The sequence below is a fragment of the Anser anser genome (genome assembly GCF_964211835.1).
Source record: "Anser anser genome assembly, chromosome: 15".
In the NCBI taxonomy this organism is placed as follows: Eukaryota; Metazoa; Chordata; class Aves; order Anseriformes; family Anatidae; genus Anser; species Anser anser.
Window position 1 is genome coordinate 9,934,182 of NC_139736.1, and position 27,067 is coordinate 9,961,248.

The 27,067-nt window shown below is 37.8% G+C and overlaps 1 protein-coding gene across 5 annotated transcripts; it reads left to right on the plus strand.

Annotated features, from left to right (window-relative positions):
• Positions 1-25,608, plus strand: MARF1 (meiosis regulator and mRNA stability factor 1). Of its 5 annotated transcripts, none has more exons than XM_083800735.1 (27): positions 1-152; positions 1,436-1,643; positions 3,145-3,810; positions 4,792-4,966; positions 6,100-6,326; positions 7,252-7,369; positions 8,077-8,249; positions 9,018-9,452; positions 9,935-10,101; positions 10,197-10,358; positions 11,031-11,220; positions 11,954-12,132; positions 13,086-13,178; positions 13,481-13,717; positions 14,215-14,334; positions 14,682-14,857; positions 15,069-15,289; positions 16,033-16,175; positions 17,744-17,877; positions 18,401-18,603; positions 19,032-19,259; positions 19,952-20,182; positions 20,280-20,492; positions 21,242-21,302; positions 21,395-21,535; positions 22,491-22,661; positions 23,176-25,608. In XM_083800735.1, the coding sequence occupies exons 2-27, from the start codon at positions 1,497-1,499 to the stop codon at positions 23,406-23,408; spliced, it is 5,244 nt and encodes a 1,747-aa protein (XP_083656861.1). In that variant the 5' UTR covers positions 1-152; positions 1,436-1,496; the 3' UTR covers positions 23,409-25,608. The 5 variants fall into 5 exon arrangements, with proteins under 5 accessions (XP_083656861.1, XP_083656863.1, XP_083656862.1 ...); XM_083800736.1 differs by having other exon boundaries at positions 2-152; positions 13,098-13,178; XM_083800738.1 differs by having other exon boundaries at positions 2-152; positions 3,145-3,291.
• Positions 25,609-27,067: the final 1,459 nt, after the last annotated feature.

Genomic DNA, 27,067 nt, shown 5'->3' on the forward strand with positions numbered 1-27,067 from the left:
CCCGGCGGGAGGGGAGGGGGGAGCGGTGCGTTACGACAGTGGCGCTGTGCGGCAGGGCGCTGCTTTCCGGCGCTCGGCGGCGGCGGGGAGGGGGGCGGCCAACAAAGGGGCGGGCGGGCGGCAGCGCCATGTGAGGGCCGGGGGCGGCTCAGGTGAGGCCGGGCGGGGGAAAAGGGGGCCGGGAGGAACGGCCCCGCCGCTCCCGTTCGCTGGGGGCTGCCCGTGGCGGTGGGGAGGCCTCGGCGGAACGACGCGGCCCGGTGGGGACGGGGCCGGGGCCGGGGCCGGGGCCCTGGCGGGCGGCAGCCGCCCCCGCTCCCTGTGGGGCCGCCGAACGGCGTGGGGGTGCTGAGGGGGCGGCGGCCGTTTGCCCGCGGGGCGTTCGGGCCGGGGGTGGGCACGGCAAGCTGACGTAACTCCTGGGTTTTGGGGTGGTTTTGGTTTCTTGTTGTCACTTTATTTTGTAAACAGAACGGATCTACTGAATGTCACAAGATGTTTTTGAAAGTAGCCCCCTCTAGGCTTGTGAAGTCTTTTGGCTTAGTATTTTATACAACATAACGTTGTATAAAATAACATGAAGCATAACTTACAGTTTGTGTGAATAAACACATCTACTTTATAAAAATGTCAAACTTGTTTTTCTGCTTAAAAACAATGTTAGAGGCAAATTTGGTCATAGAGGTGGCTTTAATATTATGGAATGTATTCCCCGGTTGTTGTGTTTAAGAGTAAATGCAAAGAACTGCACGAGTGTAGTTTAATCAATGCAGCACGTAGCTGGAAGGTGAGAAGGCTTCATTGCTAATCCTGATTTTTCTGGTGGAGTGTGGCTGGGCCTTGAACAAAGGATTTTAGTTCTTTGTGGTTCCATAAAGGGAAATTGATGTGATGTGCCATGGAACAGCTTGAGGATTACAAGAAGTGTTTGGAAATAATTTTAATGATTTTTAAAGCTGTTTAAATACTAAATGTTGTGTGCTTAATATAGGTGTAGGTAGTTTTGTAAACCCATGGAAAAACAATAAATATGCACTCCAATTTCTACAGCTGGGTTCAGTTACGCCTATTTTGTATTCACTGATCAGCTGTTCTTGAAAACTCACCCCAGCTCCTCTTTCTAGGAGAGTGCAATGAAGGTTTCTAGGGATGATTTCAGGTCAGCGGTAATGCCTTTCTGGGACTCCGTAGGTAATGCCATGGGCCCAAACTGCCGTCTTTTCAGACTGCCTTAGCTGTACTGCAGAGCACAAGGAGTATTTCTGTAGTAAACAGGAAGGCTGATGTAGCCAGTCAAAGCTGTGTCCCATGCATAATTAAATTTAACATAAATAATGTAGGATGAGTGATCTAGTAGTAGTGGAATTTGTAAGACCACCATGGTTTTGTCTTTTTTACCTTAAAATTATTTTAAAGCATGCTTTTTTTTCTTTAGCAGGTGGAAAGAATGAAAGGAAGGGGGGATGAAAGAATGTTGAACCATTTTGTGTGGCTGTATGATGGAAGGAAACAGGACGGGGAACCTGTGCAATAAGTCTTTTGGATGGCTTCAGCGACAAGAGAATGATGTTAAACCATGGCTGTGGAAACTTTCTAATTGCTTTTCTGCTGCCGAGAAGACTTTGCCTTGCAGTGAGAAAACGGTAGGTAATTGTTTGCTTTGCCAAAAGTCTAGCTGGTACCTGGATACAGAGCAGTATACCTAATGGCAGTGCTATTGTTGGCTGAGGGGAGAGGGAGGAGACAGCACTTACTGTGCAAAGTACAAAGTCTGCCTGGGAATTTAAGGTCTGTAGTTGTGTTCAGAGTTCTCTCATCACTACTGGTGAAAGTATGAATGCTGTTTTGCTTGCCAGGCTCTGCTCTGTACCTGTGTGTCTGGAGTAATTCAACTGATTGGTTTAGAAAGTGTGTAGGGCAGCTTTTTGAAAGCTCTCTGAAGCTATTGCTGAAGAGTAGGAAGCTACTCTCCATGCTTCCAGGTTTTCTCAATTTAGTTTGGAGATAAATTGTTTTCTGAATTGGGTATGTATTACTGTAATGGTAGATATGCGCTTAACAAAGGCCCAATTATTCCTTGTTTGTTTTGTTTAAATGTTTCAGTTCTGTAGCTATGTATGATTGTGTATAGTAAAGATGTAGAGTGTTAAGAAATAGTGAACACAGTGACATGCTTGAGCAAGCAAGCTCCAGCAGTTAATTAGCTTTCATTCATGTGTGTTTAATGTTACTTTTGGTTAAAAGATATGGAGGAAGCTGTGAGCATATACCCTGGGTTGGTCTTCTCGTGCCTAGGGAGTTAGGAGGGGAGCTGCTGTAAATTCTGGAGCTCAGTGTATATGGCAGTTTCAGATGGGTTTTTGGCTGTCTCTCTTTCTTGTATAAGACAAGGCGTCAGGTAAAGAGTAATGGTTTTGAACTTGGGTAATCAATTATTCATTGCTGTGTAGTGGGCAATGCATTAAGTTCAATTTGGAAAGTGAAGTACTGGTCTGAAGCTTTGGAACAGAGCTGTGTGCAGGTTTGCTATGCTGACCTCGGTGTTCTGGTGCTTCTCATAACCTTGCTGCTTGGTTGTCACTGCTGCTTTTCTGTCTGTACCTCTTGGTATCTTGGGGTAGGCAAAAGCGCTTATATAGTCATTGTGAGAATTTAGTCTTCTGTCTTTCTAGCTTACCTTTTTTAAATCATTTCTAATTTTCTAAGTCTTAATCTTTCAATGCATTACTTTCAAATCTTTAGTACTGTTCTGAAGTCTTTATTCAAAGCAAAAGATGTTTACTTATGTATCTCCCCACTGGATTTTTCTTATTTTATATTTCACCCATTTGGGTTTGCTCTTTTTTTTTTGCTTTGCAGTTGGAGGGAATCTCTTAGACTTAGCCTAACACTTTTCTCCTTTTCAAATTCTGTTTTTACAGACTTTAATTGGTTTGTTGCTTCTGAAACCCATTAGTACCAGTATATCTCAGGCTGGCATGTATTAAAGGAAACATGCCAGTTTTTCATGCTCAGCCAGTGAGGCAGAGATAACACTTTTCAAAATGGTATTGTCCAAATTGTATTTTTAAAAATATACATATGATAGTGTGAAATTGTTGGCTTATTAATGTTTCTGAATGTAACATAACCTTCATTTTCCAGAAAGGTTACATGGAGAACAAGAAAGCTGCTGTAGAATTGAAGGATGCTTCATCTCATAATGCTGGCTCTAAGCTGTTTCCAGCAGTACCGCTTCCTGATGTCCATCCTCTTCAGCAACAGCAGATACAGCTTTCACCTGGCCCGAAAGTAAGCTGCTGTGCTCATGGCTCTGACTCTCCTTGTACTCCACAAATGCATTGTGGTGGTGGTGGTGGTAATGTCATTCACCCTGGCACGATATTAGACTCAAAAAGCACTGGGACGATTACCTGTCAAGTAGGGTCAGGATTTGCTTTCCAGCCTGCATCTTCACTGAAGAACCCTCCAGCTAGAAGCAATTTGGCAGGCATTGCCAGCGAGTTCCCTGGCATGTGCATAGAAAACAATGTATCCTCCTGTCAACATCTGCCCTGTTGTGGAAAACTCCATTTCCAGTCCTGTCATGGTAACATGCACAAACTGCATCAGTTCCCAGCCCTTCAGAGCTGCACATCTTCGGGCTACTTTTCTTGTTCTGAATTCACAAGTGGGGCTACAGGCCACTTGGACGAGCATATTGCACAGTCGGAGCTAACATCACGTGTGTGCGCCAACCCTTTGCACCTAAACGTGGCACCTTCAGTTTGTTTAAAGGGCTCTCACTACTGCAATGACTGCTTGAATCAGGTTTGTACGCATTGTGTTTCTTGCTCGTTAAGCGTGCTATATGGTAAATGTTGAAGGAGTAAGTGTTACTTGAGCAAAACACCAGCTTCTGTTGGTTGCAGTCTGCATTTGCCTAGGTGGGGACGGGTAGTCCAAATGTAGCAGATCCCTCAGAGGCACTCTCTTCTGAGGCAGCGTTCAGCTTAACAGCAAGGCGAGACTATCAGTGTGTAGCTTACAGTGGATCTTTAATGTACTCAAACAGAATTTTGACTGGATTTTAAAGACAGTTCTCTCCTTGACAGCTCCAAATAAAAAGTTCTGTAGCAGTGATTCAAAAAAGGCTAGGTAATGTTTAATACGTGCACTTGTGTACTGATCAGTAAAGGTCCATTTGAAACTCAGGTGAAATGTCTGAAGCTACAAAGATATTCTTGTTTTGGTTTAATCTTAGTTTTATCTTCCCAACTCGTAATTTGTACTCCAGTACTAGTTTGGTACTCCTTAGAACTTGAATTTTAATAGGAAATTCAAATGAAATAATATACAGAGCTTTGCAAGATGCATTTCTTAGGCTTCCAAACATGAGTTTCCAATACAGAAATGTTTTCAGTAAACTAAGTGATGAAGTCAGTATGTTTTGAAGCATAAATATTATTTTTGGTGGGAGGGTGAGAATTCAGCCTTGTACTCTTAAATGTGCTGATTTCACATGGTAGGTGTTTTCAATATATGTCAGGACTTTTTTGAAGATGGCATATCTTCATGTGCACAGTTAAATAAGGATCCTTCTTTGCGTTTGAGAATATAGAGCTAGTATGCTAGGAAAGACTCAGATCTAGAAGAATATTTTATAGAGCAGTACAGCTGTTAATTAACTTTCTAGAGTACATTTGAACTTGCATTCATTGCAGATGAGAAATTCAGTGTTTCTAGCCTGGAATAATAGGTGTTCATATTGTATACTAAATGAACGTGTATTTTGAAAAATTGTCCCAACAGCCAAACAGAAACAGCCTAGTTGATGCTGCTAAAATCTGGCCAAATATTCCTCCTCCAAGTACACAGACAGCACCTGTTTCTATCCCAATATGTAATGGCTGTGGAACCAAAGGAACAGGAACTGAGAGGAGTTTGCTACTGGCAAGCAGCCTTGGCACATCACCACAGAAATATGGTAAACCACGTTTGTTAGAAACTTGAACTTAGTGGATGTCCTCCTTAAGTACTGTTGCATATCGAGTTCTCTTAAATTGCACTGTTCTCTGGAAACTTCTATGAAGTCCTAGAAGACTAAACAGTAAATTACACCTTATATCTGTTTTGCAACATTGTAACTTAGATTCACCTGTTTTCACTGCTTAGTTAATATACTGCATGGTTTGCTTAGTGTTTTGATTTTGGCTATTGTATTTTTACAATACTAAGAACTAGAAAAAGGAGTTCTAAGAAATTGGAATTTATTTTGTTCTGACGCATGATGTTATCTTGAGCCATGCTTTAAAAAGGATTTTCTTACTCTAGTGTCTGATCTTAATTCAGATGCAGTAGAATAACTGGTCAACATATACCCAAACAACCATGGTAGTTATCTGCTGTACTGAATTTGATGTTCTCAGCTAATTTTATTTCCTGGCTTTTTTTTGACCTGTGAGGATGGTCATTCATCAGATTTCTTTTCTGGCTGTTCTGTGGGGATAGTGTGTATAATGTTGATTCAAGACAATATAGATATGCAGAGTGCTGAAACACCACAAACTTTATTTGCAGAAACTTTATTTGCAGTTTCTAGCATGTAATAGCAAAAGTTTATCCTCTGTGTCCATTTCTGTAGGACACCTCTGTTGCATACTACCTTAATTTTTCTGTAGTCACTGACAAAGTACTAGTCATCTCAGCTGGTTTTGTTTAGATTCTTTATCTAATGCACACTGTACACTTGAACAGCTTTCATGTTTCACTTTTTTATTGATACGGCACTGAGTCTTCATTGCACATGGCACCTCAGGATGAGATACCTTTTCTAAATATGTTATATAGTTATTTGAGAGTTTAAAGTTGCAGTTGCATCTTTATTCTAACTTAACAGTGACTGAATTCATGTTTAAGATTGATTTGAGGTAAAAGGTTTCTCCTTTGAGGGGAAACTGGAAAAATGCACGATTATATAATAATGAATTTGCAGTCCCAGGCATGCTGTTCTGTAAAACATGAAACTTCTAATTTTTATCATATGTTCAAAGTTCATAGTGTGCAAAGTTGAACACTTCTGGTATTTGGGGATTAAAATGAGCTGTTACACCTGTACAGGGTCTCCAGAAGTTGCAGTAGCAGGACAAGTTCTGGAAAACTTGCCCCCCATTGGAGTCTTCTGGGACATTGAAAACTGTTCAGTTCCCACTGGCCGTTCGGCTGTAGCGGTTGTACAGAGAATTCGGGAAAAGTTTTTTAAAGGTCACAGAGAGGCAGAATTCATTTGTGTGTGTGACATAAGCAAAGAAAATAAAGAAGTTATTCAGGAGCTGAACAACTGCCAGGTATGAAAACAGCTTTAACCTAGTGTGCTTGCTTGAGGATGTGTACTCTGATACAGATTGTGACTTCTGTTTATTAAAGCTTTTATTTTGACTTTTTGTAAATGCATAGTCTTATAATTAGGTCTTATAATTAACTCGTAGGTGCTTTTTAATGCTAAACTTTCTTGGTATGCTACTTAAAACTGAAACTGCATTCTGTTATATGTAGATTACCCTTTTAGCTTAGCTCTCAGATGATTTTGATTTCTTTCAGTAATAAGCAGATGCTTCTAGTAGTATCCTTCAATAAGCGATTATGGCATTAACTTAAAACATAATGCTTTAACTTTTGTTAGTGAATATTTTGCTCACTAGTGTGTTCTTGCAAATTGGTGGTATTGTGACACCTGCAACAGCTTGTTTTTTCCATCAATACCTTTTCTTGGTATCTTTGACTTCTTTGTGTGCAGGTTCCTACACAGAATTTCCCTTCCTGCTCCTGAACTTGTAGATATGCTAGCAAATTCTTTGTTATTGGGTAGTGTTAGTCTGATGCTATAAGAAACTGTCAGCCTGTTGTTTGTAATTACCTGCTTACATGAGGTAAAATGAAGTGATGACAGTTCTTGCTATGTTTGTCACCTCTCTATTTCAAATGATGGCTTGTAGAATGTTTTCATAGTAGTGGCATATACTCTTAAAGAATGCAAAACATGGGAATCGTGATCTCTACACAGAATGCTGTCATCCCTAAGACACTGAGCAACTAGCAGTCAAGTTCGTTGCTCTCTAGAGTGGTTTGGTATTCACATACTGTACTTCATGCATGTGTGCATTGTATTGTCTGAATAGAAATTGCAAGGGAAAGCTTGTATCTGTTACTTTTGAACAACATTTAAGCTAGTATGTTTGAACAGTTCTGTAGAATCTCTTTACATTTCTATAGGTGACTGTTGCACACATCAATGCTACAGCAAAGAATGCTGCTGATGACAAACTCAGACAGAGTCTTAGGAGGTTTGCTGACACACACACAGCACCTGCCACTGTGGTTCTTGTGTCAAGTAAGTGTTTGGTCCTTCTGTGGTACAGAACTGTGTTCTTCTCTGCAGTATTACTTATGCATGTAAATACTTCTGGATTTTGCTTTCCAAGGGTTATGTTTAGAATCAGCTTTAACTGACCTGTTCAATTAAGAATTCATAATTTTGTTGGCAGCGAGAGAAAAGTAGGCACGGAAAGATGAGACCTTTTAGTTAAATCATTGCAATCTGTTGGCTTGTTAAGTGTTACTAGGTATGCTTATAAATACTGTCTGTTAGACAGCTTCAGTAGGAACCTTAATAAAATAACTTAGTGTTCCTTATGGATATCTTTCAGGAATGAGTTTTGAGACAAATGTATTGTTTTTATTCTTGTAGCAGCATACTATACAGGTAAACATGTAAGGCACTCAACTACTAAATTGTTGTGTGTTGCCTTGGGTTTCTCCCAAAAGCTGTAATCCCTGTTAAACTAAATGTTGTTACAAAAGTATACAGTAGCGGTCAAATGCCTTGCAGATTGCTCCAAGTTGCTGTTTAAAGGAAGACCCTCTCTGAGACCGAATGGTAACTACTGATTTAAATCTGTTGAAGTCTTGTTGCTGTTAGTGCTATTTCATTGGAAACTTTCAGTAATAAATAAAACCTGACAAGTGAGCTCTGGAGCGTTGCTTGTTTAATTTATGATTTCTACTTTTTCCCCATGTGTTCATTCTTTTTTACTTCAGCGGATGTAAATTTTGCTTTGGAACTCAGTGACCTGAGACATCGACATGGTTTTCGGATAATCTTGGTACATAAAAACCAAGCCTCAGAAGCACTCTTACATCATGCTCATGAACTTATTTGTTTTGAAGAATTTATTTCAGATTTGCCCCCAAGGTTACCACTGAAAATGCCGGTAAGGTTTCAAATTCTTAATTCACTGAACGTTCCCAAGTGTCAAAGCCCTCTCTCTCTAATTTTGGAGGAAAGCAGTGCTATTTTATGGTGGGACATAATGTCCACTACAAATTTGGCCATTGTCTATATTCTAGTTACTGCTGTGTATGTGTGTGCTTTCTGCATTGAAACTGAAAGAATGAAATAAAGAACCAAGTAGTTTACTAAAAAAAGTACAACAGCAAAGTCACATTCACTAAATATTTTATGAGGTAATGTATATTACATGAGTTTCTTTCACTGGCAGAAAGTAGGATAAGAACTTAGCTGTGCATTAAGACAGTTTTGTGATGCTCTCCTGGCAAAGAAGCTGGTTTTAAGCAACAGCCTACTGTGTTTTTTCTCTGGATGGTTCTCTCTGGATTTGCTGTGTTGTCTTTACACAGCACTGAGCCTTTTCTTTCTTTGGAAGAACTTCCTTAACTATGTGTTCACATGCACCTGTGTGATATAGAATTCTTGGGTTACAAACAGTGAGGCTCTTATCTGGAGAATATTGATAATGATCCATTGATCAAAGTGTGTGTAGTCTCTTCGTTCTTTAACTTATTTTGGAGATGGAAGTTTCAGAGCCAACCTTGGCATTAGTTTTCCCAGTAAATTGAACATTGTAAAGAGAAGACTTTTCTGCAGGGGGGAGCTTGTCACCAGAATCAACATAAAAATATTGTTTTGAACAGCACATAGGTGTTCTGATATAAAACTAAAATCTTATTCCCTTTAACAGGCGTGCCATACGTTGTTGTATGTTTACAATCTGCCAACAAACAGAGACAGTAAAAGTGTCAGTAATAGACTCCGGCGCTTGTCAGACAACTGTGGAGGGAAGGTGCTGAGCATTTCCGGAAGCAGTGCAATTCTCCGTTTTTTAAATCAAGACAGTGCTGAACGGGCTCGGAAGCGAATGGAAAATGAAGATGTTTTTGGCAACAGGATCATAGTGTCTTTTACTCCCAAAAACAAAGAACTTAATGAAACAAAAACCTCCAGCTTTGTTGGAACTGAGAAGGTGAAGTCTCCCAAAAAAGTTAACAAGAACACAAAGCTGTGTCTCTTCAACAAAGATGCAAGTGATCAGGCTTCTGGTACCAAAGGCATTGCTGGGAGAGGGGTACAGATTCATGGATCAATTATCAAACCCACAAATGTTAAGAGTTTGCAGGTATTGTTGTGTTCTGCATTGTTTTGTAGACTTGCTGTTAGTCATGTTCTGAAGATTGCTTGCTAGAGCTGTATTTTTAAATGGTCATCCTAGTTAATGTGTAACTGTAATGTGTAGTGTATTCATGAGTGAGTTGTATACTCATCTTCTCGGAAAGCATGTGGTGAGTTTGAAAGTGTTTTTGCTCTCTCACCACCACTTTTTACTCAGTTTGGAAATATTGTTGGTGCTTACAGAGTCTTGGATCCTAGGTCAGTTATAGCTTTTTAATTGGTGTTGAATTAGTAGATCTACGCAGTGTAGCAAAAATACTACTAAAAATCATTGACCATTTACTTCTTTCTGTCACAGAAAATCAAATATTCCTGGTTCTGTAGTGCCAATGAAAATCTAACTGAAGAAAACTTTGACTTTCTGTCATAAGAAATGTCTTTAAGGAATGCCCAGTGCTTTTTTGCTGACCTTTCTCCTGTTTTGTATAGGAGCTATGTCGGCTTGAATCAAAGACTATCAGTAGAAATACTGAAAACCAGCAAGAACATGTAAGAGAACCAATTCCGTCTCAGAATAACTCTAATGCAGTGATTCCTGTGTCTCTGGCAACAAAAAAAACTGGAACGGGAGAATCGTCTTGTAAAAGTAGTCATAAGTATGTTTAAGAACTTAGATGTTAATGTTAACTGCACTTCTTTTATATGAATTCTGCAACATAATGTGTTTTCTTTTTTGTGTTGTTCTAAATAGAAAAGAGATCTCTGCTTCCAGGAGTATTACCAATTCCCCTGTAGATAAAAAAGATAAAGATGAAACTGTATTTCAGGTCAGCTATCCCTCTGCTTTCAGTAAGTTGACAGCCTCAAGACAACTCAGTCCTTTGCTCATGTCTCAGAGTTGCTGGTCATCTCGGTAAGTGTCTGGGTCTTATTTGGGAGGTGGAGCAAGACTGGCCAGTGCTAGGCCTTTACAGTATCTGTTTTGATTCTTGATATTTTCATGTGGAGTTGCATACAGTAGACGTTACCAATTCATGGGCATGTGAAAAGTTGTGATAGTGTTGCATAATAGCTGACAGGGTGGATAGAAACATAAGATGAACTTTTATCAGAAACTTACTGTGTGGCAGTTGTTTCATGTAGACTTTGACTCATACTTCTGAAAAATCAGAGGTATTAGACATCTTACTCTTAATTTCAGTGTCTTTGTTCCTTGTAGGAATTTTTCCAAACCCTTCAAATTCTCTTAGAGGCTTAAATATCTGGCATCTGTCAACTATTAAAATAACTTGAATGAGTTTAACTTATGTGTTAGTAAGATAGTAGGGGAAGACCTGGTGTCACATACGTTAAATTGGGTGACTTAGAAAGTCATTCATATTATTCATCAGCCTTCTCAAAGGACATGCTTGTCTTGCTCTGGTGTTTTGCTTGTGTGAAACTTGTTTTGCATGCATACATATAGCAGGAAAATGCCTTCAAAGTTCTGTATTTGTGTACTTGATCTGTCTGTTTTAATGGATTTCAACATATCAGAACTGTGCAATAACTACTTTAGTTCATAAATGTTTTTTGTTTTACCCAGGAGTATGTCTCCAAACCTTTCAAATAGATCATCTCCACTCACGTTTAATGTATTAAATCATACCAGTGGTACAGAATGCCCTGATCCTTTTGCAAATGGTGCAGACATTCAGATCAGCAATATAGATTACAGATTGTCCAGAAAAGAGCTGCAGCAAACTTTACAAGAAACTTTCTCAAGACATGGCAAGGTAAAGGGTAAAATCCCTTCACTAAATCTGTCTTTTTAAATACTTCTTGTCTGTGTATTTATGGGTATGGTTGTGGTCTAGCTTTGAGTAGGAGTAGAAAGCTATCCAAATGTAACTATTACACAATACTACCTTGTAGCAAAGTTTTTCCGGGGGGGGGGGGGGGGGGACAAAACTCAGAACATCACTTGCACTAGCTTTCTAACTTGCACGTGGTCTCTGTAGATCTGGTAGTTTGAAGTTTGTTATATATCACATATTTGGAAGTGGTTCACTCTGCATGGAGGGAAGAGATGCACACTTCGGCTACATAATCTTTTTAAGCTGTAAGGCTGAATTCTTAATGTCAGATTAAAAAACAAGTAAAAACTGAGTTTGTTTTTGAATCTTAAGTGATCAAAACCAGGGAGAGTGAGAATCAGTTGTTTTTAAAAAAAGTAATTATACTGGGGGAGATCACTCTTGTAGTGATGCTATGTGATCTGTAGATAACATTCTTTTGGCATCTTCTGCATGGGAAGGAGATACCTGAGTACTGTGGCCTTGCCTTGTCCACAGCTTGTTACACTGGATCATTGTTTGCATTGTCCTGTTGGCTATGGCTCATCATACTCAGTTCTCTTTTGCCTTATGTTCTGCTGTTGGACACAGTAAGACGACTACTCTTCTGTCAGCTTGATTTGGGTTAATATTTTGTGGTAAATGCATAAGGTTGTGTGGCTCTGACTTTCAGGTAAAAAGTGTCGAGCTTAGTCCTCATACAGACTACCAGTTGAAGGCTACAGTTCAGATGGAAAATCTGCAAGAAGCAATCAGTGCTGTCAACAGTCTTCACCGATACAAAATTGGTAGTAAAAGGATCCAGGTCTCATTAGCAACAGGAGCTACTAATAAATCGCTCTCTCTCCTAAGGTAATAAATACTGTCTTAACTGCTATAGCATGTATTTAGTAGTTGAGAGATAATTTAAAATACTGAGTAAAGGAATGATAGATGATTAGACAGACTTGTACTTTGTTTTCCTGATAATTGTGTTAAATGCAACTAGGCTGACAGTTTTCAGTTCAGCATTTTTGCATTGCTTACATTAAAGTTGCCCTTAAAGAAGTTAGATCTCTGTTTAATGGTGTCCTTGTGTTGGACTTCCATCACCGCTTTTGTAATACTGATGTACTTCAATAATGTACGTTTAGCAGTTAAGATTCTACTTTGCATCTTGTATTTCTTTTCTCCAAGAAAATGCCAACAAATCCTCTCCTTAAAGAGAGGACACACAGTTCAAATGCTTTTGCTCTCTTTATCTCAGTTTCCTGTAAGGAAAGTGGTAGAAGAACTAGAGTGCTAATGCTAGTGGGAATACAGATGTTTTATTTCTTTCTTCCTTACTGAAAGAAAGCATTAGAAAAAAATCTTCATCTTGTTTCAAAGCTCCATTTGAAAATAGTGTTGGTATATAGTGTATTCATCAATTCTCTTGCTACTGCATAACTTACAACTTCATTTCATTCTTGCATTTTTGTTTATAGCAGTTCAAATTTTTTTTAATGTAATGACCAGGTAACTGGTAACTTCTAGTGCTATAGTTTTAATGTTACAACTTACAGATGCTGAAAAACTTACTACCTACAAAAGATGGAATTTCTCCAAAGATGTTACCTATGTGAGTTAGCAGGAATATATTACTACTTGCCACTCCACTGATCTGAAGCATCAACTTCCATAGTGCTGGGACAAAAGGGAGTAGTTAGTTCTGTTGTCATATTTAGAGATGCATTTCATGATCTATAAACATGTCGCAAACTGGTCCAGGGAATACATAGCTATTTCTAATACTGACAGATTAATTTTGTGCTAACATTACAAAGCTTCTCTTCTAGCTCAGAAGCAATCTCCATTCTGCAGGATGCACCTGCTTGTTGTCTGCCTGTATTCAAGTTCACAGAAATCTATGAGAAGAAGTAAGTTCTCAGTTCTTCTTGTTTAGTGCCTCTAAGAAGAATTCAGTTTTGTTTGCTTACAGTGCATTATAGAAACTAACAGGTGCTGTGCTTTGCTGTTAGATGTTGCAGTATCTCTGTCCAGAACCACTGACTGTAATATTGGCCTTTGGTTAAGGGGATATGGTTGTATTTTACTGATTTTTTTCTTCTGTTTAGGTGAACAGATTTGTGGTTGCCTTGAACAGTTTGCGTAGCATAGTTTCTCCAATATTCCTCTGTTATAAATATAAAATTAAGATTGATATTTTTTTACTTTTTAGATTTGGGCACAAGTTAATTGTATCAGACTTGTACAAACTAACAGATACTGTGGCAATCCGTGACCAAGGAGGTGGGCGGCTGGTGTGTCTTTTGCCCAGCAGTCAAGCCCGTCAGAGCCCATTGGGATCTTCACAGTCACATGATGGTTCATCAGCAAACTGTAGTCCTATAATATTTGAAGAGCTGGAATATCACGAGCCTGTTTGTAAGCAGCATTGCCTGAATAAAGACTTTATGTAAGCTGTGCATAAAATATTACAAAATATTATAAAGTATTTGAACAGCAGTTAACACTAATAAGTGGGTTAAAGTTAGGGAATGTTCACATAGCATCTTTAGTAAATTGTTCTTACTGGGTTGAAGCTTTCCTGAAGCCACATATTACATTTTTCTTCTTACTCAACAACAGCCAGGGTATGCTAGTACTGTTGTTATTAGGTGTTCACTGGTAACTGGCTGATAAGTGTTGCTGTACTGCTACCCATTTGCTACACATCTTAATCTAATGATAATAAAAGCGTGGTCTTCTAAATAATGTTTATCTTCTGAAAACTTGCTTTAGACCCCATTTTGATGAATAAAAGGTGGAAAATGCTTGTGACTATATACAGTGGCCTGGTCAGCTAGTGTCTGTATCATAATATGTTTATTATGGGTGTGTATGAGCACAGGAGTCATATGCTTAAAATGAGTGTAGAACAAGTGTATTAACTTCAACCTCTTGTTGTTACAGTGAGCATGAATTTGATCCAGATTCTTACAGAATTCCTTTTGTGATTTTGTCTCTGAAGACATTTGCTCCTCAAGTTCACAGTCTTCTACAGACCCATGAGGGCACTGTGCCTTTACTAAGGTAAAGTAGTTTAAGCGTAAAGCTTTTTAGCCTTTTAGCGTAAAGGCTGAAATCTTAAGTTTTCAGAATGTTACAACAGCCATAAAGTTGTAAACTACCTGCTGTATTAAAAATTCCACTCCTCATACATGCTTCTGTCAAATAACTGTATCAAATTACTGCTTTTACATCTTGCTGAGCATAAAAAGATGCTTTTATTTAAAATGTACATTTTATTAAGACTTCTGTAGTCTCTTAGTAAGCTATTAAAGCCTCTTGTTCAGGAACAGGCTCAAAATAATTGTTTGAGGATCATTGTTATAGCAGTATTTTAGTGTATGATAGAAATTTTTTTCTTTCTTCCAAAGTTTTCCTGATTGTTATATGTCAGAGTTCAGTGATCTTCAAGTGGTGCCAGAAGGCCAGGGTGGTGTACCTTTAGAACATCTGATCACCTGTGTTCCTGGAGTTAATATTGCCACTGCCCAAAATGGCATTAAAGTTATTAAATGGATACATAACAAACCACCACCTCCTACCACAGGTAAATATTTAATCTTTTTTCTGAACTAATATGTTTCTGTGGAAATGTTTCAAAAAAAATACCGGTAAGTGTCTTGTATAATTGGTAAACTTAATAAAGGAAAACTAACATTTTTTTCTCTTGTGCTTTAACCTTTGTCACAAATAATATGCAGTGATTAGTGGAAGAATACTACTGCAAGGTTCAATAACACCATTTATTTTTTTTGTAGATCCTTGGCTTCTGCGTTCTAAGAGCCCTGTAGGTAATCCACAGCTTATTCAGTTCAGTAGAGAAGTTATAGATCTACTTAAAAGCCAACCGTCCTGCATCATACCTGTCAGTAAATTCATCCCAACATACCATCATCACTTTGCAAAACAATGCCGTGTGTCTGACTACGGGTATTCCAAGTTAATGGAGCTGCTAGAAGCAGTACCTCATGTACTGCAAGTGAGTTATCTGGCACTGTTCCTTTTACTTTAGAGAACTGTATTTGTATCTTGAACTATCTGAATTATGAGCCTGTTGCTGGTTGGCATTATATAATAGATGCCGTGGAATTACCTTGTTGACCTCAAAAGAGATATTACAGTCCAAGGTTCAACTAAGTTACTTCCTCCTTTGGTTCAATTAAGTTACTTCCTCCTTGTCTTGAGTTGTTAGTTCTCTCTTGTTTATTTACCCCACCTTCCCAAAGTAACTTCTTTGGAAATAAACACTTTATTTAATCTATGCCTCCAGTGGCAAGTTTGAAGGATTTTTTAGCCTATCATCAGTGCTTGGGTAAATGATTTTAGGTAAAAGAAACACAGTAAACATCTGAATACCAGTAAGTTAGTCTGTGTAGCTTGTGACTTGAAGGATTGTTCTGTGAAATAACAGATTGCATGGCCTTATCTTACAAAAAAGATACTATGGTCACATTAGCTTACTGCTTTGAATGCTAGTTGTTGTAGAGGTTTAAAATAACCAATACAATCATGCGACAATTGCAGTAGTACTCCTGGAGGAAGTATTTCTTGATTGCATATGCCTTATTACTGGAAGTATATGGCTTTACAAGGCTGTCTCTGTGAACAGTTGTCTATATCCTCTATCTCTAGTGTACCTATACTAGAACTGGCTTCTAACCAACTTGTAAAAATAATTAGCTGAGGATGCTAACGATGAGTGATCAAATAATTTTCTTTCAGATTCTTGGCATGGGTTCCAAACGCTTATTAACTCTAACGCACAGAGCTCAAGTGAAACGCTTTACTCAGGACTTATTGAAGCTTCTGAAATCCCAGGCCAGCAAGCAAGTTATTGTAAGGGAATTCTTACAGGCTTATCACTGGTAAGTTAACTTCTGATGAAACAGGAAGAGCCGTGCAGGGCATGTCTATCCACCTGTGGCTTTTAAACCTAGTGCAAGGGGGGTCAGCGCTTCTCATCTTAGTACAAAACTTGTGTCAACTGTATTCCATGATCTGCAATTTCCAACTTCTAATGAAAATTAAAACTTCTGTCAGGCTGTACTGCTTTACTTTTGTACTAGGCTCATGTAAGTTTCTTGAAGCAGAAAATAGGTTATGTCTTTAGTCCTATTTGAAGCTGACTAATATATTTAAGCAGCTTGTAGCATGTTTACAATATGAACTGTTATGGGAAAAGTGTTAAGCTTTTTTTAGAGGGGAACATAAAATAGACTGAATGTCAATAAAGTTCTTAATTTTAGTTAAATTTAACAATGACATAATAATGAGGATGAATAATAACTATTTTGCTATTACCAGGAGTTATTCTGGTCAAGTACCATAATTCCGTGGTTCTTTTTAAAACATGTTTTCCTTACCATGAAGATGGAAAGTAGTACCTCACATGCTTTGAGGAAACAGAATCAAAGAATCGTCTAGGTTGGAAGAGACCTCCAAGGTCACCCAGTCCAACCTCTGACCTAACACTAACAAGTCCGCCACTAAACCATATCACTAAGCTCAACATCTAAACGTCTTTTAAAGACCTCCAGGGATGGTAACTCAACCACTTCCCTGGGCAGCCCATTCCAATGCCTAACAACCCTTTCAGTAAAGAAGTTTTTCCTAATATCCAACCTAAACCTCTCCTGGCACAGCTTTAGCCCATTCCCCATCGTCCTGTCACCAATTGTATCTTAGTGCTACATGTGGTCTACTTGTGAAAATATGATTTGGCACTACATGTGCCAATGCCTCCTTTGTGGAAATCCACACCTTTATTTCTGCTATTGGCAAAAATACATTACTGGTTGTTTATTAATCTACTAAATGTGCATCTCCCTTATAGCTGGTTAGCTTTGGCAATTCCTTGAATAAGAATGTGAAACGTTCCTGCATCTGAGAAATACTCATCATTCTGGAGGGAAAGGAGTAAGGGGAGCAAAATACCTTTTACTATTCTGCATAATATTGTGAACCTTAATATCCTGTTTTCAGGATAGGTCTGCAATAGGTCTGTACCTTCTCTCAAGTCCTTAACTTGTTTAAGAAGAGTATGCATCTTTATTGTGCAAATACAAACGGTTGAAAGCATGGCAGCATGGGGGGGGCGTGTAACATGTTTTTCAGTCTCTTACTGAAGTAATACTATTCAAGTTCAGGTTTTCTATTGTCACTTGCCACTACTAGTGAGGTGTCTAGTGGCTGGTGTGGCTTTCTTGCAGTGGCATGTGAGTCATTAGTGTAACCCTTACTTTTCTGGTTAGAATAGATAATTTGGTTTAAGAATACTTTTTCCTTTGTTTCATATGCTAACATTGATAATATGAAAATTATGCCTATCTTGTTAGAATCTGAGGCTTACCCTAATAGCATTCTATGTTAACTCAAAACTTTGACATTTGTATTATATAATCTTATAAAATATACAATTTTGTAAAACTTGCAGGTGTTTCTCCAAGGATTGGGATGTTACCGAGTACGGAGTTTGTGAACTGGCTGATATAATATCAGAAATTCCTGATACAACCATCTGTTTGTCACAGCAAGATAATGAAATGGTGATTTGTATTCCCAAAAGAGGTATGTCTGAGTACCTTTTCTTTTACTGTTGAAGAAATTGTTCTTTGAATATTTTAAAAACCAGGCTGTGTAAGACATGTAGAAGTGATGTGGGTTATATTTTGTTGATGATAGTTCTTTCTACCTCTATAACCACCTTTAACTGTAAAGTATTTATGAAGTTATAACAAATACAGGGTTTGTTACCTTAGGAATAATTTTATAATGGAACAGACAGGAAAGCAGGTGGCAAAACACAAAATCATGGTGCTACTACTGCATGTACTAAGCTTTCTGTGGTACGATTAGAGAGCAGGTTATTTCTACACAACACATACTTCAATATTTGACTATTAAAGATGGTGTGAAGTACTGATCACATGCTTATTTTGGACTATACCTGTCTTACTTTAAGACGGGTCTTCAATATTAGAAGAAAGTGGTGTAATGTGAGCAATCTAAAAATCACTATTTCCTTATGTTCTGTTGCATGTCAAAATAGTTCTGTTGGTACATAGCTATAGCTTTCTTTTTTTAACTTTAGAACGCACGCAAGAAGAAATTGAAAGAACCAAACAATTTTCTAAAGAGGTGGTAGACTTACTACGCCACCAACCCCACTTTCGAATGCCCTTCAATAAATTCATTCCATCTTACCACCACCATTTTGGTCGTCAGTGCAAACTTGCTTACTACGGTTTTACCAAACTACTTGAACTCTTTGAAGCAATACCAGATGTGTTACAAGTAAGTCCTAAAATCTGTTTGTTTAGGAAGAGTTTAAAAGTAAACCGTTTAGAACTCACTCTAAAGTTATGTTAGCTAACTGTATTTAAAACTTTGATATAGCCATGTTAGTAAACTGTCGAAGCCTTATAGCATGTTCAGGCTAGTTTAACATGTTCGAATTGGATTACATTTACAAAATTCAGTGCATCAAAATCAGAGCTAAATTTCATTTAAGTTGTGTTAACCTTGGTTAAAGAAAGCAGGCTATTTTTATTGCCTACTTTGTCACTTCAGAAACTGTTTTTTGCTTGCTATGTAAAAATCTTGTGAGGTAGCCCTGCTGTATACCTAATGATTGCTTGCAAGCACTGAATTTTAGTTGCAGATTAATTTTTTCCCTCAAACTAGGTAACTCACATTAACCAAGTGTAATTTTGGTTTTGTAGGTATTGGAATGTGGAGAAGAGAAAATACTCACGCTCACAGAGGTGGAGCAAGTCAAAGCAGTTGCTGCCCAGTTTGTTAAACTGCTGCGGTCTCAGAAAGACAACTGCCTCATGATGACTGATTTACTGACAGAGTACAGTAAAACATTTGGATATACGCTGCGTCTTCATGACTACGATGTTAGCTCAGTTCCAGCTTTAATGCAAAAACTTTGTCATGTTGTAAAGGTAATGCTCTCTGTAATTTATCCACCGAAAAGGTATGTAATGTGTTGAGGATTTCCTATCTCAAATTATTGCTGTGTGTTTAATAATGTAAAATTTTGATTTTTAACTTTTTCTAGGAAAACTCATCCACATTTAATAAATAACAAGTAAAGCATTGTATTAGAATGCTTTTTTAACAATAGCGTAGTTTTCTTCCCAGCTTCTGACTGTGTTAAAAGTAGTCATTTCCTGTTAGCTGTAGTAGGTCTCACTCTCCTGTGATGTTTTATATTGTTGATTTTTTAAATCTGATTTGAGGCTTTGACTCTGAATGGAAATGTCTAAGGATCTTGTAAGCCAGTAGAAAAGAAGGGCTACTCCTACATAGGTACGGATGTATTCTTTTAGTTTCCCCCATGCTGTTACTTCAGCAGCTGATGTTCAGGCTGGAGTTTAGTCACATCCAACTGTCTTGAAACAAAGAATGAAATTGTCTACTGCATAGACAAACTGCTACACAGGTTTTGTATTTCAAGTAAATATTTTGTTGTAATTTATGTTGTAAGCTTCATCTTTTAGGCTTTTGACTGGGGTAGTATCAGATGCTGGTATGTAACACAAGATACAGCTGTGCTGAAACCCCAGCTACACACTTTATTTATAGATCAATCTCTTCCTTGTTCCCTAACTACGTTCCAAATTCATTTTTGTAGGTTGTTGACACAGAGGCTGGCAAGCAAATTCAGCTGATAAACAGAAAATCTCTGCGGACTCTGACTGCCCAATTACTAGTCTTGTTGATGTCTTGGGATGGAACATCCTTTCTCTCAGTTGAACAGCTTAAACAACATTATGAAACAATCCATAGTACTTCTCTTAATCCATGTGAATATGGTTTTATGACCTTAACCGAGCTCTTGAAGAGTCTGCCTTATTTGGTTGAGGTATGAAAGTTCTTTTCTGGTGTTTCATACTTTGAAAGAGACATCATAACTAGATGATACATAAGCTTGCATTCTAATTCTTTTCTTTTCCTAATAGGTTTTTACCAACGGTGCCACAGAAGAATATGTGAAACTTACAAATCTGTATATGTTTGCAAAGAATGTGAGGTCCTTACTTCACACCTACCATTATCAGCAGATTTTTCTTCATGAGTTCCCACTAGCATATAGCAAATACACAGGAGAAGTGCTGCAACCTAAAGCATATGGATGCAATAATTTAGAAGAGCTCTTGGGAGCAATTCCACAGGTGTGAAGAATTGTTTTGCACAATCACATTGAGACTTCTGAATGAACTAAAGTAGTTACACAACTGAAGTTTCTGACATTTGGTTTGAATTATTTATATGATTATATTTTCTGAGGAGGCTTGTACCAGCTGTATTTTAATAGCTTCTGAGAAATTGGGGCTTTGTAATGAGAATTTTTTTCAACTGTTTTGGGCGAACTTTGCTTAAGAACCGTTCCTGGTAAGGCCACAAACTTTCTTGCTTTCCTGACATATTTATCAAGTGAGATAATTGATTTTTGTTGTCACTGTAAAGAACTACAGTATTCAAGTTCAATTCTGCTTAGGGTAGACTTCCTGGAGTAAGGAGCTGTGGCACCTTGTCAGAAGCATCACAGTGGCACTTTGCTATGCCATCTTGTCATCCACATGCATTTAAGTGCTTTAGGATAACTTTGTGACCCAGTTTATGGCTGTTCTCTTCTGAGTAGATTTATATTTGTGGAGAGTAACAAAGTGGAAATTTAGAATTTCATATTTAAACATACTTTAGTTAATATTTAGTACACTTGCTAGCCCTATGGGTTCCCTTTGTTTGGCATCAGTTTTGAGACACTGCTTTTACTTAGGCAGTGTAGTGCAAATTAACAATATGGTTCAGTTGACTTAAAAATAACTTCAGTGCAAGACTGAATGAAGGCACTAAGTAAACTGCTTTAGGCTTTGAGGCTAGCATGTACTGCTGTTTAATTCTGCATTTTTCTCTATAGGTGGTCTGGATCAAAGGACATGGCCATAAGAGAATTGTGGTACTGAAAAATGATATGAAAAGTAAGCAATTTCAATTTTGAACCAGTATCATAGTTTCCATTTTTCTTTCTTTCTAAGAGGTCACTTTAGCAAATGAACTTGCCTTTTTGTAGCTCGTTTTAGCTCACCTAGTTTTCCCCCTGCTGATCATGTGGATGATCATGGAAATCAACTTGCTGACCATAATGGACATATTATGGAGACCACAGGATCCACTTCATCAATGGAATTAAGTCTAGGAACACCTAGCAATGGTAATGCTAAGTTGATTTGTATAAGAAATTTATTACCTCTGGGGAAATAAGCAGAGTAAGCAAAGCAGCATGGGGAAAGCTGTGTGAGTTAGATTTAACTTCTGTAGAAACGTTTTCAGGTTTGAAAGCTGATTCTTTGGTCATCTCAGTGTGTAGTTAGGCATGTGTCCTTTCAACAAGGGTGTCCTCAGCTGTGTGTATAGTCACTGCAATACTTTCTCCTGGATTTTAGTGGAAACTTAAGCGTGTATTGATAAGGCTAATGAGAAAAGATGGTCAGTAGTAGCTTCTGGCAGGGCTTTCTCCTACCTTCCAATAGGGCATAGTGCTCTTTCTTGGCTTATCTTTGTGCTTATGCATTGGCAAATAATGACAGTCCTATTTGCATAGGTTTGTCTGCAAATAAAAATAACTGGGAAATGTTGAGCTTATAGTTCATGTCTTGCTGTGGTCTCCAATTCTTTTACTGCCTCTAGTTCAAAGAACTTGAGAAATGATTCTTGAGGTATTACCTAAGAAGTCTAGGCTTAGTCCATTTAGTAAGGGCATGTTACTTTATTTTGAAACTTAATTTTCACATCTAAGTGTTAGTTGGCATGTAAATAACTGATACAATGTCAGTACATCTGCAGGGGAGTTGTCTGGGAAGTGGCTCTTCTCTGTTAAAAGACTGTTCCTCATCTCTCTATTAGTTAAGTTTGGCAAATAACAGATTTTACTCTAGGGGTATACCTGCTCAGGCAAGCACCAAGTTCAACAGAGTTTTGCTTTGTCTGCTGTATTGTAATTAGTTTGATCAGATGCTTTTCATCCCAGCAAAGGAACTGAGGCTGGTATATGGCATAGCTTGTAAATCCTCAGAATCACATCTGAAGGCTTTGCATTTAACAGTGCTAAAATAATGACACCTTTGTAGCTTACAGATGCTTTGAAAAATGTTCTCTTACTTTTGTAGTTTCTAATCAAACTGAGCAAGAACTTCTTTGCCTCACCAATACGTCTCCTGTTGACCTCCTGTGTGAGCCAGTTCCTTCCTGCTTACCATCCCCGCAACTGAGACCTGATCCAGTGGTTCTTGAGTCTGCTGACCTAATTCAGTTTGAGGAACGTCCTGTACCTCTCTCTGGTAAGAGTTTGCCTGTTTTGTCTAATGTAGTGATGATGCCTCATGATCTCAAACAGAACATCAAACAAACAGTTGTTTAGAAAGTTCCATTTAAAAAGAAAAAACTGTATATTGCCCAATAGGATGTGTTGGAAATGCAGGTGGCTTCTATCAGATGTCTGAGTACTGACCATAAGTACCCTACAGTGGCTCTCAGGTGAATTTTATAGGTACCTTATCCCTCCACCATTAAAATGGCGTTTTGTCAACCTGTAGCAGTCTTTTCACCAGAGTAATTTCATTGTGCTTTTTAAGCACTGACAGGCTTAATTTATGAGAATTAAATTGAACCTTCTAAATAATATAATAGAAAAAGACCTAAAAGCAAACATCAAGTCAGCTGCAGAGGTGAATGTGACACATCTCTTGGCTTCAAATCAGACTGACAAGCTTTTAAACACTTTATTTTTTTATTACCAGAGAAGTATTATTTTTCAAGAACAGAGCATTAATAGAGTTGTCTTGCTTATTTTAGAGATGATGATTTTAACAGAAGAAGAAAAACGAAGAATTGTTACCACAGCTCAAGAAAAATTGACCTCTGGTTCTGTGGTATCTAACACCATAGAGAATACTTCAGTGCCTCCCTGTCAGTCCTCTGAAACCCAACTAAACAAGGAAGCAATGGACAGCCCAGCCAAAAAGCAACACAAAAACAAGGTGAAATTGGCAGCAAACTTTTCACTTGCACCTGTAACCAAGCTTTAACTGTTTCTTTTAGTGTGAAAGACAAATACCTATGGACTCTGCACAAAATAAAGCTATTTGCTAGCCCTTATGTATTTTAATGAAAGGCCTAGAATTAATTTGTATTTAAATGTGTTCTGTGAATATTTTGTTCCTTTTACACTGAACACAGCTATTAGCAGAGCAGAATTTTTTCTATTATTTTGAAAAAATCCAGCGTTCATTAAATTATTCTTAAATTTTACAGTTTTTCATAGATGTGTTCAGTAAAAGCAAAATATAAATTCAACTAAAATGGAACAGATTTTATTTTCCTTAAGCCTCATTGGTGGTGTAATCATACATGTAGCATATTATACTCTATAGGCTGTTGCTTACTGGTATTGTTTCAGACAGTATTAATAAAATGCATGATCTGTCTTTCAAAAGCCTGTTAAGAAGTTTTAACGTGCTGACCTGAAGTGACAAGAGTGAGGGAGTTGATTGTACTCCAGAGGAGAAACTTGTTCTCTGCCCTTTCAGATGACTTGTAGCTGCATTGTAAATTCTTTGTGTAAAGACGTCTGTAGAAGATTATGTGGATTTCTGTAAAACTCGTTTTAAATATTTTCTGTACCTTTCAGTTCCATTTAGGAGCTTTCTAGGACATTGATGTTTTAAGCTTCCCTTTTATGTTTAGTTCCAGTCTGGCGTGGATTTGGTTAAGGAAAAGACTGTCTTGGTGTTATGAGTTTGAGATAGAGACACACTCATTTTATTGTGTCTAGAAATGAAGTTAGGAAGATTCTGATATTTCTAAAATATGCATGTAATGCATAAATGACAGATAATGGAGCAGGTCTTATTAAAATATTTTGTGATGGAAGGTGTCGATGCTATTTCCACCTGTAAGGGAAGTTCTAACTACATGTGGAAATGCTAAGGTTGTTCTGCTTAACCTTGTTTTCTATTTTTAAGCATCTTTGGTAAATGGGAAGCTTATTCTTTGATGTGCTGTGTTTTAGCTGTGTCTGTTTTTATTCTAAAACTTACTCCTAGTGTTGGAAGCTTTTTTTTTCAAATTGTGGTGTCTTGTGTTGGCTTTTGAAAGGGCCAGCCTTGGAAGAGAAGTTAAGTCAGTGGATGACCTCAACTCTAGTTAGCAGAAGCGTCCAGTGTATGAGACTTTATACCCTTTCTGGGTAACCATGGCATTTACAATGGGTTGTATTTGCCAGGCAGCAAATAAGTTGCTTGTTGTACTGAAAGAACCTATACCAGAGGTTTTCCACTGGCCAACTGGATTTTTTTTAGGTGGATTCTATTGTAATATGCAAGAGATGGAACATGGGCTCTAATTTCTCAGCCAGCAACAGGAAATGCCACTGAATAATGGCTATAGACAGAATTTTACTAGTCAGATTTTGTTATGAAATCTTTTAAATTTAGACTTTACCTGTAGTAAACATATAGCCATTGTGAATGCAGAGAAACACTTGGAAGTTTTTCTGAGCATTATGGCACAGTATCTGAGTCCTTAGTAAGCCTCTACAGACATCCTGTGATTTAGAATAAGCTTTCTTGGAATGCTTTTAATAAGTTTGAGTTAAATGCAAGAACATCTGCTTTCACCTTACCTTTGATAAGTTAACACTGATCACTTAGATCTTTGTTTCAGAAGAGCATGCATTGGCGAAAAGGCAAATCGGGAGTTCTATTTTCATAAGGTGCAGCTGCAAGTCATCTAGAGTACTGAAGAAAACCAGTTTTTGATGCTTTAGAGGAAAATATGGTATTTGTCAAAGTGCATGTGGTTATACCATTTATGGAGGTCAGCATACCTTTTCTGGATTCATGTGTGATTCTGATGAAATTGCTGTTTGAAAGTAATAGAATAATACTTTTGAGAAGTTGTGTTTATAGTGTAACAAAATAGCTATTTGAATTGCAATATATTTTTTTATCCAAAGGGTTAAATGAATGATGTGACTTACAGATTTAAAAGCATTACAACCATGAAATTCTTTAATTTAACAATTAATGTACTATTTCAGATTCATGTCTGTTTAAAAAAAATGTCACTGAAGCCCTCAGTTTATGCACTATCTTTTTCTTGGAGTGGGAGGGAGAAGAAATTCTTTTCTTAGCTGTCTACTTTGTTTGGACACTTTCTTTTGTGGCTCAAGTGCTGTTTTGTGTGTTGGGACCAAACAGTTGTGTCAATAAAATTTTCAAGCAAGCATAACCCTTGTCTTTTTCTGAAGAAATGTAGGTTAAAAAAAAAAACTGTTCTAGAATCCTTAGCTTGCTGTGTCACTCACACGAAGTTGAATTATCCAGACAGAGCAGATAGCTAAATTTTGGGGCTTAATGAAGATGAAAATTCCATTAATCCATAACCTGCTACTCTGGAGAATGTGGGTTTTTTCGACTTCTGCAATTTTACTATTAACAGATGCACTCAGCAGTTTGCTTCTAAAAACAAGCCATGAAGCTGTTGTACAAAGAGCAGTAAGAATTACTAACTGCTCGAGAGAAAAATGGAGAAAAGTATAAATGGAACAGGTAGAAGTAAGGTTCTCTTGAGTTTTAATCTCACTTTCAAAAGTTAAAATATGATTAATGTCATATAAAGTCCTGCTGTGCAATAAAGCTAACCAGTCACTCTTGGGGTAAACTAGCCTTGTTTTTTAAGCTTGAAGATAGTAAATATCCAGGTGCTACGAGTCTGGCACAGAAGCTACTCTGCAACTTCACTAGAGAGCTTTGAACTTTACTTCAGAATCTTAATTAAAATACTGCAAGTAAACTGTTCTGTTATGTCATCTCAGGTTTACGTGCAAAAGTAAAGAGCTGGATGAGCTTACTCCTGATTTTTTTATTCAGTGGTCTTACTGCATTCTCTTTAATGGAACTGTCAAAGGGAGCAGGCTGCAAGAAAAAATGTCAGGGCAACCTCACGTAAATGGTTGCTTGACCCTGCAGAATACTTGGTCAGTCCAAAGCGTTTAAGTAGTTACATTAAAAACTAATTCAGCATTGCATAATTAGTGTAATAGATACCCCTTCCTAAAATGAGGGGCAGGCAATTGGTAAAAGCTTTCTAAAGCATAGGAAACAAATTGGACAGTCAGTGCTCCAACTTTACTCTTTTGGTAGTTGTGAATGCTTTTAAGTATGTGAGTGCAATGCCTCATGCTACCTGGTATGCAATTTAACTGCAAAAGGTGAGTTTGATTTTAATTGGTCTATTGTTATCCTGCTGTGGACAGTCTCATTTCTTTCATTCTCATGTTAAGTCATTTGTTTAAGTCAATTAAAGTTATGATTAAAGTAATTTTTTTCAGGATATGATTCATTTTGTCTGCCTTAATGTAACAGGATGGTGTAGTTGCATGCTAAACTGTGGTTTAACTTATATTTCTATTAAAAAAAAACAACAGCAAGACAGGCATAATGGCAGAGTTGCAAGTAGAGGGGGGTATAAGACATAGCTGACATTTCAGGTAAAATGTGGAATAATGCTGGTAGGAAGTATGACAGAACATCACGCTGTTCCTTAGGCTTTGAAGTTCCTGAGTGGAGAAGCTGACAAAAGGGTTTTCCTTTGGACAAAGCGGAACTTTTGGGTGTGAAAGAAGGAAAGCAATTTTTATGTACAACACACTGAGGTTTTGGCCACAGACAAATGGCGTTGTCTA

Coding starts and splice junctions, on each gene's coding strand:
- MARF1 (XM_083800735.1), top strand. CDS start 1,497: ATGATGGAAGGAAACAGGACGGGGAACCTGTGCAATAAGTCTTTTGGA. Junction 18,604..19,031: donor CAATACCAGATGTGTTACAA/GTAAGTCCTAAA, acceptor TTGGTTTTGTAG/GTATTGGAATGTGGAGAAGA. Junction 20,493..21,241: donor TCTTGGGAGCAATTCCACAG/GTGTGAAGAATT, acceptor TTTTCTCTATAG/GTGGTCTGGATCAAAGGACA.